Here is a 19,488-nt window from a genome sequence, read left to right as displayed (position 1 = left end):
TTCTTCATGTGTGTGATAATGGCCCCACTGCCTGAGAAGAGGAAGAGAGTGGTTTTGACTCTTGAGAAGAAGAGGGAGATATTGGACAGGGTGGACACGGGATGGTCAACCTGATGCATCCTTCGTGAATTCAACCTGGCCTGATCTACATTGTTTGATATCTAGAGATCCCATGACAAACTCAAGCAGTACACGGCTGACTCCTCGTTGAAAAGCAAACGCAACGTGGAGAGGAGGAGGATGTTTACTCCCTGGTATGCAGATGTCAAACGCTCCATGTTGATTTGGTATCGACAACAACGTGCTGCTGGTGTGATGGTGCGTGGCACAGAGCTGAAGGTTGCTGCTGAGAAGTTCGCAAGGCTTCACAACACCGCAGACTTCAAGGCATCCAAGGGTTGGCTATTTGCGTTCAAGTTACGACATGGCCATACCAACTGTAAGGCCCTTGGCGAAGCTTTGGACGCCAAAGAGGATGGAGTAGAGGAGTTTTGGCACAAGGTGAAGGGTTTGATCAACAGGGAGGACCTCACTCTCAGTCAGGTCTACAATGCTGATGAAACTGGTTTATTCTATCGCTCTTTGCCAACGAACACTCTAGCCGAGGAGACGGAGAAGCGTGTACCTGGCCGCAAGCTCTCCAAGTAACGGATATCTGCTTTGTGTTGTGCCAATGCTAACGGCATGCACCGGCTCAAGCCCGTTAGTGTTGGCCGTGCAAAGCAGCCTCGGTGTCTTCGTGGGGTAATGGATGTCCTTCCTGTCGTTTATTACCATTCTGTGAAGGGTTGGTTCACAGTCAAGATCTTCAAAGACTGGTTCCACTGCCATTTCGTCAAGGAGTTCATGCATTACTAGATGGAGAAACTGGAAATCCCGCACGACCAGGTAAAGGCCCTCCTTCTCTTGGACAATGCACCCACCCACCCGTACGACAAGGAGTTGGTTGCTGAGAATGGCCGCATTAGGTGCATGTTTCTGCCACCTAATACGACTGCTCTCATCCAACCAATGGACCAAGGAGTGATTGTGGCTATGAAGAGGCTGTACCAAAGGAAGTTCCTGGACGAGGTGATGGTTGTTCTCGAGGACGAGGACAAGCGCAGGGAGGGACGGGACACGCAAGGCAAGCAGACTTTGGAAAACCTTTGCTGCTACAACATCAAGTCTGTAATCTACAACTGGGCCAGTGCATGGAAGGATGTCCCTGTCAAGACTCTAGAAAATGGTTGGTCTCGTTTGCTTCTCGGAATGGATGTGGAGCACGATTTCTCTAGGTTTCGACGTGGATGACTTCCATGCACATCTACATGCACATGGCAACGATGTTGATGTAGACAAAGTGCGTGAGTGGTTGGATGACGACGTGGGTGATCCTGGGTATCAGACCATGTCTGATAACGAGGTCGCATCTTCAGTTGCAGGTGTCAGTACCCAGCTTGAAGATTCCGACGAGGACAGCAACGATGATGCGGACTCCTCTCAGCGTGACGCTACTCCAGCCATCCCCAACCTTAGCACACTCCGGGAACACATAGAGTGCGTTCTCGACTACCTGGAACACCTGGACTGCGACAGGGAGATGGGACCCTTGGGACTTGTGGAGGAAGTGTGCGCTTTCATCATTAATCGCCAAAATCGTCATTCCTTGCATCAATCAACCATTGACAGCTTTTTCAGACCCATGACCCCTGCTGTACCCAGCCCTGGCTCCACACCATTGCCTCCTCAAGACAGGCCCTCATCCTCCGAGCCACAGCCCAGCACATCAGGCACGGTGGGGTCGCCACTGGACGTGAGTTTGCGCCTCTCTTCAGGGTCGTCTGCAGTGGGTAGTCCATTACCATGTCCCAGCGATGCGCCCCTAGGCCACCTGCATCAGTTACTCTCAGACTCTGATAGTGAATAAACAGCAAGAACTCACCACTAGACCACATGGGAATTTACAGTGTTGTGCAGTGAAAAAACAGTGCGCAGTGTTAAGAAATTAGAATTCTGAGTGCAAAAACTTAAGTGCAGAGTGCAACACTGATTTTATTAACGTACAGTGGAGTGCAAATTAGACAAGTGTGTGCAGTGTTAAGAAAATGGATTTCTGAGTGCAAAGACTTGAGTGCAGAGTGCAACACTGATTTCATTATGGTACAATGGAGCGCAGGTAAGACTAGAGTGCACAGTGTTAAGAAGCTAGAATTATGAGTGCAGATGATTAAGTTCAGTGCAAGACTTCATGTACACTGTACTGCAGGTGCTTCAGGTACTCCTTTTTACTGTCAGGGTCTGAGAGGAGGTGGGTTATTCATCGAGATGGCCAGGGACTTGTTGTAAGTACAGTACACAGAATGTTTCATATTGTACTATATTTTCCATACATACCTCTAAAACCTCATTTCACTCTTTTATCTCCCTTATTGGTGTGAATAGGATCTTAGGTGCTATGCATGTCCAGTAGGGAGGTGTTTTTCTGTGTTAGGCTAGGTTAGGGTCCATAAGTACTAGTCCAGGAGCCATGGATTTGTTATAAGTACCCAGAATGTTTAATATTGTATATACTCACCTCAAAAACCTCATTCTCTGGTTCCTTTGCATTTATTTCACTCTTTTATGTCCCTTATTGGTGTGAATTGGGTCTTAAATAGGTGCTATGCATGTCCAGTAGGGAGTTATATAGGTGTTTTTCTGAGTCAGGCTAGTTTTTTTTTTTTTTTTTTTTTTTTTTTTTTTTATGTGTCCGACTCTGGGCATAGGCTTCACAACCTGCTATCAAGGCCCAGCAGTCCTCCTACATACCATACACCTCCACATGTCACCACTTCGGCGCTAACACCCACCGTCCATATTGAATACATGCTAGGGCTGTCTCATACAGGACTGGTGTATTGGTATTAGCTGGGGTATTTTTACGACATGTCGGCGGGTCTTCTGGTAGATCAGGAAAGCCTGATTTAATGAAATTCAAATCCTAAACTGTTCCCTGCCCCAGCCGGGATTTGAACCTGGTCCGTTAGGACTGCAGGCCACCTCTCTATCGATTGAGCCACCGCCTCCATAAGTACAAGTCCAGGAGGCTGGGGCCCACAATCCGAATGGGACCACTTTCCGGACATGCCTTTGGCTCTATTACGTCAGATAGTGGAGGGATTACTAATATATATACAGTATATATATATATATATATATACAGTACAATCCCAGTTAACCGGGTGGCTTCGGGAATTTACCTTCCCGGTTACAGATTTTTCCCGTATTTCTGATTTTCAAGTCAAATCTATACAAAGGCTATCACAGCAGTAAATACAGTTCAGGTACTCACCAGTCACATTAGGGGTTACACTAAGAGATTTCGCCTGAAAAACTGCCTTGTAAACACACACCATGGTCTAACGTGCGTGCAATGTCTAGCAATTTGCACCAGTCCATTGTTTACCGAATTACTGTATTCATTATATGTACTGTACTCATAAAAATTGAAAAATAAAATAAAGAAATAAAAGCTTGAACATTTATTAGTGAACTGATGATGTGTTAAGACTGCAGTGTAGAATTATCACAACACCTGTCCCCCCACGTGAGTTTATTTACGTTTCCGACTGTTCTTCTTCCCCACTTGACCTCCATCACTCCACCCCTCACCCGCCACTCAGCTGTTTTGCAGAAAGTAAAATAAATGATGTATGTATGAAATGCAGGCATATTATTTATTTATTTTTCTTCCAACAAAGTAAACTTTCATTCTTATTACATTTATATTCAGCCATTAGTGTTTTATAATGTTCGCTTTTTTCAAGTCTGTTGCATATGTCCAGCTTCTGTTTCAAGGTAAGCACGATACGTTTACGTTTAGTTTGCACTTTAGGCATTTTGGAGTGTACAAATTACCGTCTATCAGAGGAACACAATAGCAAGAGAGCTTGTTTACTGTCTAGTGGCAAAACACAGACTGGTGATTTTTGGAGGGTGTGGAGGATGACTGAATTCAAGTAGGGGAAAAAGGGGGAGAGGAGGGGTGGTTAAGAGGATTTGCTAGGGATTTACATTAGCCGGAAATGCTTTCACCTCGCTTTGTCTGACTTCACCCAGCCTCGCGTGACATGATCAAACGGCGGTTTGGCGGTCCATTCAAATTGGTGCACAGTTATAACTTACTGACATTTTTACCAGCCCTTGAATTTTCCCGTTGTTCTGAGTATTCCGTTTGTCTGGATACCGGATAGCTGGGATTGTACTGTACCAGGTAGCTGTAGTATCAAGAGTAGAGAAACAGTAGCAACACTGCATTTCTGAGGTGGTATTACTAGTGCTTTTCACAACTCGCCACTCTTAATTGTGTTTGTGTTAGATGTTAATTGTAGAAATCTATGTCTGATGGTCACAGAATGCCAGTGGACCATCAGTATGGTTACTATCTAGTGTTATTCGAAACCAAATTGTGCTGTACAGTAGAACCTCGATTATCCACGAGCCATGGGGAATTCAAAATGCCGGTAAACCGATTTTTCCATATTATCATTTGACACCTCTTTCCTGTTGTCTTACACCTTACGCTATAGAAGTATCATGACTTGCATATACAATTATAATACCACATACATAATAATTAATGAAATAATACATAAAATTAATGTAACATGTGTATATGTATAACATACAATGTACAATAATACAGTACTGTACTGTACTGTACTGTGTGATGTGTACTCACCCATGTCTCGGAACCCTGCAGCCTACAGGAGCATTGGCCGGTCATGGGTGAGCACACATTACTGTGTTATTGTACATTGTATGCTGTACATATACATGTTACATTAATTTTATGTACAGTAATCCCCGTAGTTTCCAGACGCCCACTTTCCGGACTCCCCACTTACCGAACATTGTTGGCCTGGACCTTCGGAACCCAAAAATGGCCAAAAAAGAAAAAAATCCCAAAAAATCCGAATTTTTTCCCACCCGTAATTTGAAATTGCTGCGTGGCGCCATGCAGCACCATACAGCTGTTTACACCACGGTCCCTTCCCCCCTTCCTTCCTCCCCCTTCCCCCCTCGCCAGTCATGGTTGCCATTTGGTATTTTTCATTACCAAATGTGGGCCAATTTGGTACTGAAAAGTTCATTTGGTAGTGAATCAGCATGGTCTTTACCAAACAGATTTTTCACATGTATGAAGATATAGAGAATGGAGATGGTGGACTGTCTGCTTTCTTTGATTAATCTGCTAGCATACTTAGCGCAAAAATAAACATGCTGCTGATTATAAGGAGTGATTATTTCCATTTGTCCATATAATTAGTGAAGAATAAATGCTTCCTTTAAGAATTTGGTATGAAAAGCTAAATTTGGTAATGAAAATTGAGGAGCTTGGTAATGTGGCCGAGTTCAGATCTGGCAACCCTGTCCCCAGTTACTGTCTAACCTTCGTTCAGGGAAGACGTCCATCGTAGTGGATGCCTCACATGCACATTTTTTATGAATAAACAGTGAATAAACTGCAATACCTCGCCACTAGACCACATGGAAATTTACAGTGTTGTGCAGTGTTAAGAAATTAGAATTTAGAGTGCAAAGGATTAAGTGTGGAGTGCAAAATGGCAGTTGAAACTGGTGTGGTTCAGTTAAGAAGAATGTGCAGTGTTAAACAGTTATAACTGACAGTGCAAAGAATTAAGTGTAGCACAACACTGGATTACTGTACATGCATCAAGAGCATTTTCACAACTACCAGAGCCTTAGAGAGTTAGAGAAGGCAGCCACAGACATGCTGTAAGTACAGTACCCTGCACACTGCTAGGCCTAAGTATTTTGCATACCCACTTCTAATTCCTCATTCTCTGGTTCCTTTTCATTTATTTCATGCTTTATGTCCATTATTGGTGAGAATAGGGTTATAAATAGGTTTAAATAAGTGCTATGCATGTCCGGTAAGGAGTAATTTAGGTGGCTTTCAGAGTTAGGCTGGGTTAGGATCATAAGTACAAGTCCAGCAGTCAGAGGCCTACTTTCCAGACATGCCTTTGGCTCTATTACATTGGATATTGGAGGGATTACATATAGTACATTAATTATTATGTATGTGGTATTATTACTGTATATGCAGGTCATGCTGCTTCTGTACTGTATGGTGTGAGACGGTTCTGAGACAATTCGCCGTCAGACAATTCTCCATCAAAACATGGACGATTCCCCGTCAGGACAATTCACACCCTGGATGATTCCCCGTCATCAGTAATCCACCTCCCAACCTACCAAAAAGCCACTCAACCTCTACAATAATAATATGTCTAATACAACTGCATAATGTATAATAAACTTATGGGAATGTGAAGGTGGATGGAATAGTTGGTGAGTGGGGTGTGCCTGCTGAGGTAGATGAGAATGAGAGTGCGTTAGTGGACATTTGTGCTGGGAGGGGGTTGGTGATAGCCAATACCCTCTTCAGGCATAAAATGATCCACAGGTATACATGGCGATTGATGAGAAGGGTGGGTGGTGAACTGAATGAAAGGAAGGCAATGATTGATTATGTGTGTGTGGATGAAAGGATGCGAAGATGTATATTGGATGCAAGAGTTTATAGAGGTTGGGGGAGTGGACTTTCTGACCACTACTTGGTGGTGGCCAGAATTAAAGTTCAAGTAAGATGGAGGAATAGAAGAAGGGAAAGACGAGAGGAAGGAGTAGTTGCAAGGAGAGTGGAAAGGTTACAAGAGGATGAGAAAAAGGCAGAGTATAAGAGAGAAGTGGAGGAACGATTGGGCAAATATGAACTGGAGCAGATGGGGGACGTGGAAGGTGTGTGTAGAATATTTACAGAAGAAATATGTGCAGCATGTGATGTGGTGTGTGGAAGGAAGAGAAGACGGAGGGGGGTGCAAGGAACAGCGTGGTGGACTGAAGAGGTGAAACGGGCTGTGGCACAAAAGAAGAAAGCATACAATGAATGGATGAGAAATAGGGGTGTGGAAGAAGTTGAGAGCGGAAGAGAGAGTTATATGTAGAAAGAAAGAGAGAGGTGAAAAGATTAGTAAGAGAGAGTAAGAAGAGAGTGGATGAGGAATTTGGAAGGAATTTGAGTGTAAAGTGGAGGGACTGTAAGAAAATGTTCTGGAAAGAGGTGAAAAGAGTAAGACAGGGTGGAAGCGAAGTTAGCAGGGGAGTGAAAGATAAAAATGGTAGATTACTAGTGGAGAAGGGAGAAAAAGTGAGCAGATGGAGAGAACACTTTAAGGAATTGTTGAACGTGGAGGATGGAAGTAATGCGAGTATAAGTGGCTGGGGAATGGCTGGGAGAAGGAGGGAGGTGAGAAGACAGGAAGAAATCAGTAGGATAGAAGTTGTGGAAGCAATGAAGAAAGTTAAATCAGGGAAAGTCCCAGGAATTGATGGAGTGTGTGGTGAAATGCTGAAGCATGGGGGAGAGATAGTAGTAGAATGGATGTGGAAGATGTTCAGATTGGCCTGGGAGGAAGGTAGAGTCCCGGAGGATTGGAAGTCAGGTATAATTATTCCCTTGTACAAAGGAAAAGGGGAAAAAGAAGTGTGTGGTAATCATAGGGGCATTTGTCTTTTTAGTATAATAGGAAAAGTGTATGGTAGGATACTTATTGACAGAGTTAGAGAAAGAACAGAGAAATTAGTTGGAGAAGAACAGAGAGGCTTTAGGAGGGGAAGAGGTTGTGTAGATCAGATATTCATTCTCAGATCTTTAGTGGAAAAGTTTCTAGAGAAGGGAAAGAAGTTGTATGCAGCTTTCATGGATTTGGAGAAAGCATATGACAGGGTGGATAGACTAGGATTGTGGAAAGTGTTAAGAATATATGGAGTAGATGGGAAGTTGTTGAATGCTGTGAAGAGTATGTACGATGGTGCGAAGGCTGCAGTGCGTGTGGATGGTGAACTAAGTGAATTTTTCTCTTTGAAAGTTGGGTTGAAACAGGGATGTGTCATGTCTCCATGGTTGTTCAATCTGTACATGGATGGGGTAATAAAAGAGGTACAAGGTAGGGTAGTGGATGTTGGAGTGGCCCTGGTGAGAGAGGATAGTGTTTGGAAACTCCCTGTACTGTTGTTTGCAGATGATACTGTGTTGTTGAGTGAAGACGAAGGGGAGCTGCAAGGCTTGGTGGATGAGTTTGAGAGAGTGTGTAAGAAACGGAATCTAAAGGTGAATGTAGGGAAGAGTAAAGTGATGGTCTTTGAGAGAGGTGAAGTCAGTGAATGTACAGCGAGGTTGGATGGTGAGGAATTGGAAAATGTGAGTACGTTTAAGTACTTGGGTAGTGTGATGAGTAAGGATGGAGGTTTGGAGGATGAAATGCTTGAAAGGGTACAGCAGGGAAGAAAGGTTGCTGGTTCTTTGAAAGCAGTGATAAGAAACAGGGAAGTGAGCATGGAAGTGAAAAAGTTACTACATGACAGTATTGTGATACCAACTCTAACGTACGGAAGTGAAGCTTCGACGTTGTTGGAAGGACACAAGTCAAGAGTGAGAGCCGTGGAAATGAGTTATTTAAGAGGAGCATGTGGAGTCACATGGAGAGACAGGCTGACGAATGAGGATATAAAGGAGCGTTGTGGTGCTGATGTGGATGTGATAGGAAGCGTTATGAGGAACACACTGAGGTGGTTTGGCCATGTGGAGAGGATGGAGGGTGAAAGATTGACGAAGAGAGTGTATGTGAGTGAGGTGGAGGGGGAAAGAGGGAAGGGGAGGCCGAGGATGAGATGGAGAGATGGGGTGGAGAGGTATATGTGAGAGGGGGGTGTGAGTTGGGAGCAGGGGAGTGAAATGGCGGGGGACAGGGCGACTTGGAGGCGATTTGTTTGTGGCCACCCCAAACGGGATTGAGGCGTCTGGCAATAGATAGATAGATAGATTTACTGAACTAGTACTGTAAAAATTAAATGTTAACCACTAGTGTATCCTTCAACAATGCTACGTACATTATTTTTTTCTTTTTAAATTTTCCCTTTTTTTCCTTTTTACTGTATTTACTGTACATGATAACTCATCATCATCACTCATCACCATCATATCATCCACATCAGATTCAGAGTCAGAGGGAGGGATGGGTGGGGGTGGCAGAGTTGTGGGTGTTCAGGCTTATTGACACAAGTGGATAGGCTGGCTGGGAGTTGAACAGACATGATGGGGAAGACTGATGGAGCAGCCATTTTTGCTGAAGTACTTACTGGTGTGGACATTGATGCATCACTATCTGGGAACCCCACACATGAACAGGAGGATATGAGTGAAATGTTTGCTGTTTTTGCATGTTTACCCCTCATGAGGGTGAGGGGACTAGGGACCCCCTCCTCTGTTTTTTAGTTCCTAAAAAGAGACAGGCCAGAGGAAGGGACGGGGGATGGAGTTATCCCCGTACCCTGAAGATTGGGTCTATGAATGTGCGTGGATGTAGTACAATTGAGGCTAAAAGGGAGGAGATTGGGAGAATGTTTGTGAGAAGAAAGTTGGATGTGTTAGCTTTGAGTGAAACGAAGATGAAAGGGAAGGGGGAATCTATGTTTGGAAGTGTGAATGGAAGATTGTCAGGTGTTGATAGAGGAAGGGCAAGAGAAGGTGTGGCCTTGTTAGTGAGTCCGGAAGTACAGCAGTGTGTGATTGAATGGAAGGAGGTGTCATCGAGACTGATGTGGGTGAAAGTGAAATTTGAACGTGAGTTGTGGGTGTTTGTGAGTGCATATGGGCCTGGTAGTGAAAGGGATGAACAAGAGAGGGAGTCTTTCTGGAATGATGTTGATGAGTGTCTGCAGAGTTTTGGAGCGAATGTGAATGTGGTAATGATGGGAGATCTGAATGCTAGAGTAGGAAATGTAGCAGTTGAAGGCGTAGTTGGTATGCATGGTGTGCCTGGAAGAAATGAAAATGGGGAACGAATGATAGCGATGTGTGTTGAGCGAGAGATGGTGATTGGGAATACGCTGTTTGAGAAGAAAGATATTTATAAGTATACATGGGTGAGACAGGAGGGTGGAAGGGTTGTTGATAGAGCCTTGATGGACTATGTGGTTGTGTCTAGGAATGTAATAGGAAGATTGTTGGATGTGAGAGTTCTGAGAGGGGAGGGTGGAGGTATGTCTGACCACTACCTGGTGGAGGGAAAGTTAAGAGTAGGTAAGAGATGGGTGAGAGCTAGGAGGGTTAGGTGTGGCAGGGAGGTTTTGAAAGTGAGTGAGTTGGATAAAAGAGAGAAAAAGATAGAGTATCAGGAGAAATTGAAAGATGAGTGGAACGCAGTGAAAGATCGGGAAAATGGCAGTGTGGAGGAGGAATGGCAGTTGTTTAAGGGTGCTGTGGTGGGGCATGCAGAAGAGGTGTGTAGTGTGAGACGTGTGGGTGGTGGTGTAAGAAAAGGAAGTGAATGGTGGTGCGAGGAAGTAAGTATGGCTGTGGCTGAGAAGAGACGTGCATATGAAGTGTGGCTGCAGAGGAAGGATGAGATGTCATATGAAAGGTATAAGGAAAAGAGGAATAGAGCGAGAAGGGCTGTGCGTGATGCTAAAGTGGCAGCAGATGAGAGGTGGGGTAGGCGGCTGACAGAGAATTTTCAACAGAATAAGAAAATGTTTTGGAAGGAGGTGAAAAGGGTGCGAAAGGGAGAGTCTGGGAAGGAAGAACGAGTAAAAGCAGAGGATGGAAGGATGTTAATTGAGATGGATGCAGTAAGGAAGAGATGGGCAGAGTATTTTGAAAGATTGTTAAATGTAGAGGAGGAAAGGGTGGCTGAGATTGTGGCAGATAGAAGGATGCAAGGAATAAATGTGTTGGGAGAGTTGAATGATTCTTTGATCACGAAGGAGGAAGTGGAGAAGGCAGTAAAGGAGATGAAAACAGGGAAAGCTGCAGGTATGGATGGGTGTGCTGTGGAATGCCTGAAGGGTGGTGGAGTGACTATTGTTGACTGGTTAGTAAGATTATTGAATGTGTGCTTTGAGAAAGGTATGGTGCCAATTGACTGGGCAAGTGCTTGTGTGGTCCCGTTGTATAAAGGCAAGGGTGATAAGTATGAATGTACTAGCTTTAGGGGTATAAGTCTGTTGAGTGTTGTAGGTAAAGTGTATGGTAGAGTGTTAATTATGAGAGTTAGAGAGGGTACAGAGGGAGTGATTAGTGATGAGCAGTGTGGCTTTAGGAGAGGGAGGGGATGCGTTGATCAGGTGTTTGCTGTGAGACAAGTGTGTGAAAAGTATTTAGCGAAAGGCAAGGATGTGTTTTGGGCATTTATGGATTTAGAGAAAGCATATGATAGAATTGATAGGGAGGCTTTGTGGACTGTTTTAAGATTGTATGGACTTGATGGTAGGTTACTAAAAGGGGTGAAAAGTTTTTATGTAAATAGTAGAGCGTGTGTAAGAGTGGGAAATACTGTGAGTGATTGGTTTCCCGTGAGAGTGGGGCTGCGACAGGGATGTGTGATGTCGCCTTGGTTGTTTAATATTTACATGGATGGTGTTGTAAGGGAGGTGAATGCAAGAGTTTTAGGTGGTCTGAGTCTGGTAAATGTTGATGGAGGAGAGTGGAATCTGAAGCAGCTGCTGTTTGCAGATGATACTGCACTGGTGACTGATTCAGAGGAGAGATTGAGACAGTTGGTAGGGGAGTTTGGAAGGGTGTGTGAAAGGAGGAAATTGAAAGTAAATGAGAATAAGAGTAAAGTGATGAAGTGTACAAGGTTGATAGATGGTAGGGGGATGAATATAGTTTTGAATGGTGAGTTGCTTGAGGAGGTAGATTGTTTTAAATATCTAGGGTCACATGTTGCTGTGGATGGAAGAATAGATGCAGAAGTGAAGTTTAGAATAAATGAAGTAGGAAAGGTGCTGGGAGGAATGAAAAAAGTGTTTAAATGTCGTTCGCTTAGAATGGATGTAAAGAGAAGGCTGTATGAGGGTGTTGTGGTACCGACTGCGTTATATGGGGCTGAAACATGGAATATGGGTGTAGCAGAGAGGAAAAGTTTGAATGTAGTGGAGATGAGATGTCTGAGGAGTATGTGTGGAGTGACGCGTATGGATCGAGTGCGAAATGATGAAGTGCGAAGGAGAACTGGAGTTGTTCGGGAGATGGCTGGTAGAGTTGAGCAGAGGGTGTTGCAATGGTTTGGGCATATGGAGAGAATGGATAATGAGCGATTGGTGAAAAAGATAACTAGATCTGATGTGAGACGTGTAAGACTGAGAGGAAGACCACGAATAGGATGGATGGACAGTGTGAAGAGAGCGCTGGATGCGAGAGGGATGTCTGTTGAGCAAGGAAGAGTGGCTGTGCGTGACAGAAATAAATGGAGAGAAATTGTGAATGAATAAGTGATGACGCAGCCCTGAGGGGATATTCTCCCGCATTTGGTCTGATCAGCTAGTCAGGTCAGGTGCGGGTAAGGGGATGGGTCTGTTATGATGTGGCAGGGGTAAACCAGTTCTGCTGTCGGGCCCTGCTGTGGATGTCACTGCTTGCATTGCGCAGTTGACCCTTGTGCGGTGTGATGCGGTGAGGATCTGTCCGTTCTCCCCTTTGGGGCTAAGATGCGAATGAATGTGTTTGAATGGATGAGTAAATGGAGAGTGAGTCGTCCTGTCTCGGCTACCTCCCTTTCCTTGGGGGAAGCAGCCTAGGTATATAGATAGATAGACCCCTCATGAAAAAGTCCCTGATGTTTGATTGCTACATGATGGCAATTTTAGAAGTCATCATAATGACTATGAAAATGAAGCAGTTCATTAGCTGTGTAGGCTGGATTTCTCACCATGAATCGGATGATCTTTTGAAATGTTTCATCAGCATTTTTCCACGAGACGGACATACTCCTTCCTCCTCTTCCTCATCGCTTGAATCCACCTTTTCCACATCTTTCCTTTCAGGCAAAAGAACACTGTTGATAGTTTCCTGGTCAGACAGAACTGATATTCCACCAAATATTACGGAAAATTGTGATAAAACAGCGGTGTGTTGTGGTGTTTACATTGTTAACCCTCAAAACAATGGCGGGGACTGCGGTGATGCGCTTTGGCGACCAAGGAATGAAAACATTCAGGCGGGATGGTTGCGTGGTGAATTTGCAATGCCGGTTAGGTCCTGGAATTTCCCTGGTTGATTGATTTGGAATTTTTCTTTAAATTTTCCGGTTTAGTGCCAATTCCGGTTGATTGGGTCATGGATAATCGAGGTTCTACTGTATATGGTAATCAAAATTGTGTTTGGTAATGGAACAGCATGATTTGGTATTGGCCTGAAAATTACTAAAGACTATGCAAGTATTTGTATTGTACATAATCTTTTTCATTCAAGGTACTGGTGTATGTTTAGTTTCATTTCATTTAGCTCTCTCTTTTTTTTTTTTTTTTTTTTTTTTTTTTTTTTAACTAGAAGCTCCATCATGCTTGCATGCATTGGCCTTGGTCAGCTAATGGTGGCTGTCCATGCTGCCTGATCTTGCGCAACCTCCCTATTCAGTCCGTCATCCTTGAGGTCACTCTCTACGATCGTGTCCCAGATCTTTTTCGATCTGCCTCTTGCAACCCTACCCTCAGCGTTTACACCTCTAACCCTCTGCACTCAGTTGTAATCCTCTATCCTCACCACATGCCCAGACCATCTTTGTGTATCCTTCCTCATCAGAGCAATAATACTTTCAATTTCCATTCTTTTCACCTCATTTTGTGTGTGTGTGTGTGTGTGTGTGTGTGTGTGTGTGTGTGTGTGTGTGCACCACAAGGGTGTAGGAAAGAACTCCCATCTTGTGCAGTGTTTGCCAGAAGAGTGTGGGAAATATCTCCATCTTGTGCAGTGTTTGTGATAAGTGGATCCTTAAGAGATATTGTGGATATAAGGTAGACTGTGCAATAATGCTGATTTTGTGTGTGCTGTGTGTTGGGGAGAGCATGTAGAGATTGTGAGGCATGAAAAATCTCATCTTGCTGATGAATCTCTTGAGTATGTGGGAGAGTTTTGTTATCTGGGGGACATGTTATGTGCAGGAGATGGTGCTGGAGCTAGCTCTGTGACTAGAGTTAGGAGTGGTTCGAGGAGTTCACGGAACTGTTGCCTCTCATGACATTGAGAGGGCTCTCCCTCTGTGGTAAGGGAACTTTGGCTGTGGCATATGTTAGAAGTGTAACACTGTATGGTAGTGAAACCTGAGCAGTAAAGGAAGAGGACATTCATAGGCTCAAATGTACAGAAATGACAATGATTAGATGGATGTGAAGTGCATCCTTGAATTTGAGGTCCAGGGGAGGTTAGGTTTACAATTGAACAGTTGAGGGGCAGGTTGGGACTGGAAAGAATTGGTGTTTTTATGAGGAGGGGTAGATTGAGGTGGTTTGGGCATGTGGAGAGGACGGAGGATGGCGAGGTCATAGAGCGTAACTTCAGGGATAAGGTACTGAACAGGGAGGTTGCCAGAGATCGTGCAGCATGGAGAGCTGTCATAAGGTGACCAAGGCTGACACATGCAAGCAAACTGGAGCCTTTATGAATGATATGAACGATATGATTTCTCCTTCCACATTCTTCATACCATATGTGCATCCCCCATGTACCCCTTCATATCCTTGAGCTCTTCACCCACATGACCATTTAAGTCCCCTCCCAAAACTACAATCTCATCATCTCCCACACCACCACCACACACATCAAATCTTTCCCAAATCTGTCTTTTTCTGTATCATCCAAGCCAGCCAGTTCAGTTTGCCTATAGTGCAACTAATTCATCTGTAACTTGCATAGTGTAATGGAAGTCCATGTTATGGGAAGTACTGTGTCAGTGGCAAATTTTTTTTTATAGTCTGGACCCTCTGTAGAGTCACCCACAGTGATCCCTCTAGCCTGCCCGGACCATCTCAGACTGGCCCTGAATTAACCAGACATTGATAAACACAGTGACAAACACTGTGTAACCTGAAGTTTGGAGATACTATGGACCATAACATTACACAGACTGCACAGTCACCCAGACTATACCACAGACCACACAATCACTCAGACCATACCACTGCACACACCACATCATCATCCATTCCACACTTTCACCACACATTATCACCCAGACCATCACCCTACATCATCAACATCATCATGCAGAGCATTATCTCATGCCATCACCCAGACTTCACAATTACCCATACCATCACCCAGATCATCATCCCATGCCATCACCCAGACTTCACCATCACCCAAACCACACTGTCATCCAGACCACATGATCACCCACACCATCACCAAGACCATTACCCCACACTATTATGTACACCATCATACTACATCAGCAGCCCCCACACCATCACTCAGACTAACACCATCACCAACATCATAACTCTGTACCATAACCTTACACAACACCCCATGCCATCACCCACACCCCACTATGACTAAACTTCAGTGAGCCTCTGAGTCGTCACATGGCCTGTGCTGTGGGAGGTACATCTGTGCAGTGACAAGTAATGCCAAATCTGGCCATACTGGAGCTCATGATATGTATTGTGGTGGATATAACCACACTGGGCGAGTTTTAAAACAGGAAAAAAAAAAAAAATAGCTTGGTTGTTTCCATGACTTTTCATCTTTTATGCTGTGATTCTAAAAAAATGTTCTGTCACCTTTTAAAATGTCTGGGTGTGTTGTTAGATGGCTGAAAAGCTCCTTCCTCTGGGTTCCTCTAAATTAATTCATTGTGAGGGGAGAAATGGGTTGTTGATCTTGCATAAACTTGTTTATTACTTTCTTATTCTTCTCCCTGTGTCAAGTCACATTTCTCTTCAGGAATCAGACCTCATAGATGCCTAGACTGTGGACAGACATACCTTAGTGTATCACACCTGAACAAGCACCGTCGAGCAGCCCATTCCAGCCTTAGGCCTCATCAGTGTTCCATTTGTGGAAAATGCTATAAAACTCGAGACCACCTTACCTTCCATGAGAGCAGCCACAGAGGTAGGTTTTCTTTTTTCTTTTTCTTTTTTTTTTCCTTTTTTTTTTGTGTGTGTGAAAGTTAGTTTTGGTTTGTGGTAGATGGGGACACTTACCATCCACTCGCTCTGTGTAGTGCTGCTTTGGGTGTCTGCCCTTTCCTTTCTTCCCTCCTTCCTCTTCTATCTTTCTTTTCTTCCTTCTTTCCTCTTCTTTCTGCTTAGGGGTGACTTAACCCTACCTCTTCTGTCTTTCTTTCCTTTATTCTTTCCTCTTCCTTCTGCCTGTGGGTGACCCTACACAGAGTGACAAGCTAAATGGATTCCTGTACACCAGGAAACCATTTACTTTGCTGGGTGATAACCCAATAATCAGATTATCGCACCTGGTGGTTTAGTGGGTAATTAAGGTGCTCCGATCGGCTTGAGCCGGTACAGGTTTAAATCCAAGGGGTGGTTGGGGTTTATTGCTCACGTTATGCCACTCAAGGATGAGTGAGGCTGGTCACTCTCATCTTAAATATCAGGACTAACTTGCCTAGCCCTGGGCTCCTATGCTCCTCGTGAGGCAACATTGGTTTAGATGATGGATGGATAGTTTTGGTACTTTAACATAGACCTGATTACCATTGAAGGAAATTGATGCAGCAAGTGCGTGTGTGTACGCGCGCTTGCACACACACACACACACAGGTTGGGAAAAGGAATTTAGAGTACAAGATTTAAATATTATGTATAAAAAATTATGTGATCTTTATGAAACAGGAGTCCAAAATTACATCCCACAGCACAAAGCAACAGAAATGAAAATAAAGAAATGGTTTAATACAGACTGTAAAAAAGCAAAAGAAGAAAGAGACTTGCTGTGGAGTAGATACAGAAGGCACAATAGTGAGAGGGCACATAACAACTATAAACAGGAAAGAAATGACTATACAAAGTTAAAGAGAGAAGCTCAGAGACAGTTTGAGGAGCACATTGTAAATAAAAGTAGTGATCAATCCAAGCTTTTCTGCAGCTACATCTGAAGTAAAACCAAAGTTAAAGATAAAATACCATCCATTACAGATGAGGGGATCATCTGTACACAAGAGAAAGATATTTGTGAAGCACTAAGAAAAAAACTTTCAATCAGTTTTTACAAAAGTTAGAAATTTTGAGAGAGATGATATGGAATATGCATGCCCACACATATTACCAGATATACAAATAGCAGAAAAAGAAGTACAGGAAGAGTTATGTAAATTGGACAAAGGAAAAGCATATGGTTCTGACAGATTTTCAGGTTGGGTGCTGCATGAATTTCAGAAGAGCTAAGCGGACCATTGTATTTAATATTTAAGGAATTCATAGGTCAAGATAAACTACCTGACATTTGGAAGAAAGCAAACATTGTTCCCCTATTCAAGAATGAGAATAGACTGGATCCACTCAACTACTGACTAGTATCACTGACCAGTGTTGTAAGATACTAGAAAAGCTGATAAGGGAAGTTTGGGTAAAACATCTAGAAGAATACGGTATGATAACCGAGAGGCAGTTCTGTTTTAGGAAGGGAAAATCATGTGTTACTAATCTGTTAAGCTACTATGATAGTGTAGGGGGGTTTTCAAGAATACTCCCCCAGTATCCCTGCTTGTCGTAAAAGGCGACTAAAAGGGTTGGCGGAGGGTTAGTGCCCCTCCCCGGAAAACAACTAACTAAAAAAACAAACAAGAAGCCTCGGACAAGGACTGACCAAACGATGACGACCCAGGACCGGACAAAGGACTTGGTAATGAGTACATGGAATGTAAGAGGAGCGAATGATGAGGTGAAAGAGAGAGAGATTGTCCAGGTGCTTGAGGATGCGAAAGTGGATGTATGTGGAATAACTGAAACAAAATGGAGAGGAGAAAGTGTGAGAGAATGGGAGTATGGATGGGGTATATGTGCAGGAGTAGATGAGAATGAGAGGGCAAAGGAAGGAGTGTGTATAGTTGTGAGTATAAGATGGAAGAAGAGCATAAGACAGTATGTATCAGTTGGGTCAAGGATTGTGTGGGTAAAGTTGAAAGTTGGAATACAAATGTGGGCGATTGTGTGTGTGTATGCGCCAACGCAAGATCGTGCTAGAAGAGTGAGAGAAGAGTTCTGGACAAATGTGGAAGTGTGCATGGAAAAGTTTGGAAGGAATGAGAGAGTGTTTTTGATTGGTGATATGAATGGTAAAGTTGGTAATGTGAAGGTGGATGGAATAGTTGGTGAGTGGGGTGTGCCTGCTGAGATAGATGAGAATGGGAGTGCGTTAGTGGACATTTGTGCTGGGAGGGGGTTGGTGATAGCCAATACCCTCTTCAGGCATAAAATGATCCACAGGTATACATGGCGAGTGATGAGAAGGGTGGGTGGTGAACTGAATGAAAGGAAGGCAATGATTGATTATGTGTGTGTGCATGAAAGGATGCGAAGATGTGTAAAGGATGCAAGAGTGTATAGAGGTTGGGGGAGTGGACTTTCTGACCACTACTTGATGGTGGCCAGAATTAGGATGCAAGTAAGATGGAGGAATAGAAGAAGGGAAAGACGAGAGGAAGGAGTAGTTGCAAGGAGAGTGGAAAGGTTACAAGAGGATGAGAAAAAGGCAGAGTATAAGAGAGAAGTGGAGGAACGATTGGGCAAATATGAATTGGAGCAGATGGGAGACGTGGAAGGTATGTGTAAGATATTTACAGAAGAAATATGTGCAGCATGTGATGTGGTGTGTGGAAGGAAGAGAAGATGGAGGGGGGTGCAAGGAACAGCATGGTGGACTGAAGAGGTGAAACGGGCTGTGGCACAAAAGAAGAAAGCATACAATGAATGGATGAGAAATAGGGGCGTGGAAGAAGTTGAGAGGCGGAAGAGAGAGTTATATGTGGAAAGGAAGAGAGAGGTGAAAAGATTGGTAAGAGAGAGTAAGAAGAGAGTGGATGAGAAATTTGGAAGGAATTTGAGTGTAAAGTGGAGGGACTGTAAGAAAATGTTCTGGAGAGAAGTGAAAAGAGTAAGACAGGGTGGAAGTGAAGTTAGCAGGGGAGTGAAAGATAAAAATGGTAGATTACTAGTGGAGAAGGGAGAAAAAGTGAGCAGATGGAGAGAACACTTTAAGGAATTGTTGAACGTAGAGGATGGTAGTAATGCGAGTATAAGTGGCTGGGGAATGGCTGGGAGAAGGAGGGAGGTGAGAAGACAGGAAGAAATCAGTAGGATAGAAGTTGTGGAAGCAATGAAGAAAGTTAAATCGGGGAAGCCCCAGGAATTGATGGAGTGTGTGGTGAAATGCTGAAGCATGGGGGAGAGATAGTAGTAGAATGGATGTGGAAGATGTGCAGATTGGCCTGGGAGGAAGGTAGAGTCCCGGAGGATTGGAAGTCAGGTATAATTATTCCCTTGTACAAAGGAAAAGGGGAAAAAGAAGTGTGTGGTAATCATAGGGGCATTTGTCTTCTTAGTATAATAGGAAAAGTGTATGGTAGGATACTTATAGACAGAGTTAGAGAAAGAACAGAGAAATTAGTTGGAGAAGAACAGGGAGGCTTTAGGAAG

The 19,488-nt window shown here is 43.8% G+C and overlaps 1 protein-coding gene across 1 annotated transcript in view; it reads left to right on the top strand.

Moving 5' to 3' along the window:
* Nucleotides 1–19,488, top strand: part of LOC145413473 (uncharacterized) — a 364,910-nt gene that overhangs the window by 302,364 nt on the left and 43,058 nt on the right. Inside the window, exon 8 of the mRNA XM_080283171.1 lies at nt 15,776–15,946. Coding sequence (XP_080139297.1) covers nt 15,776–15,946 — 171 coding nt within the window. The remainder of the gene's footprint in view (nt 1–15,775; nt 15,947–19,488) is intronic.

This window comes from Coenobita brevimanus, chromosome 96 (genome assembly GCF_032717465.1).
Source record: "Coenobita brevimanus isolate Jiangsu-jjx chromosome 96, ASM3271746v2, whole genome shotgun sequence".
Lineage (NCBI taxonomy): Eukaryota > Metazoa > Arthropoda > Malacostraca > Decapoda > Coenobitidae > Coenobita > Coenobita brevimanus.
This window is presented reverse-complemented; position numbering and strand designations above follow the sequence as displayed.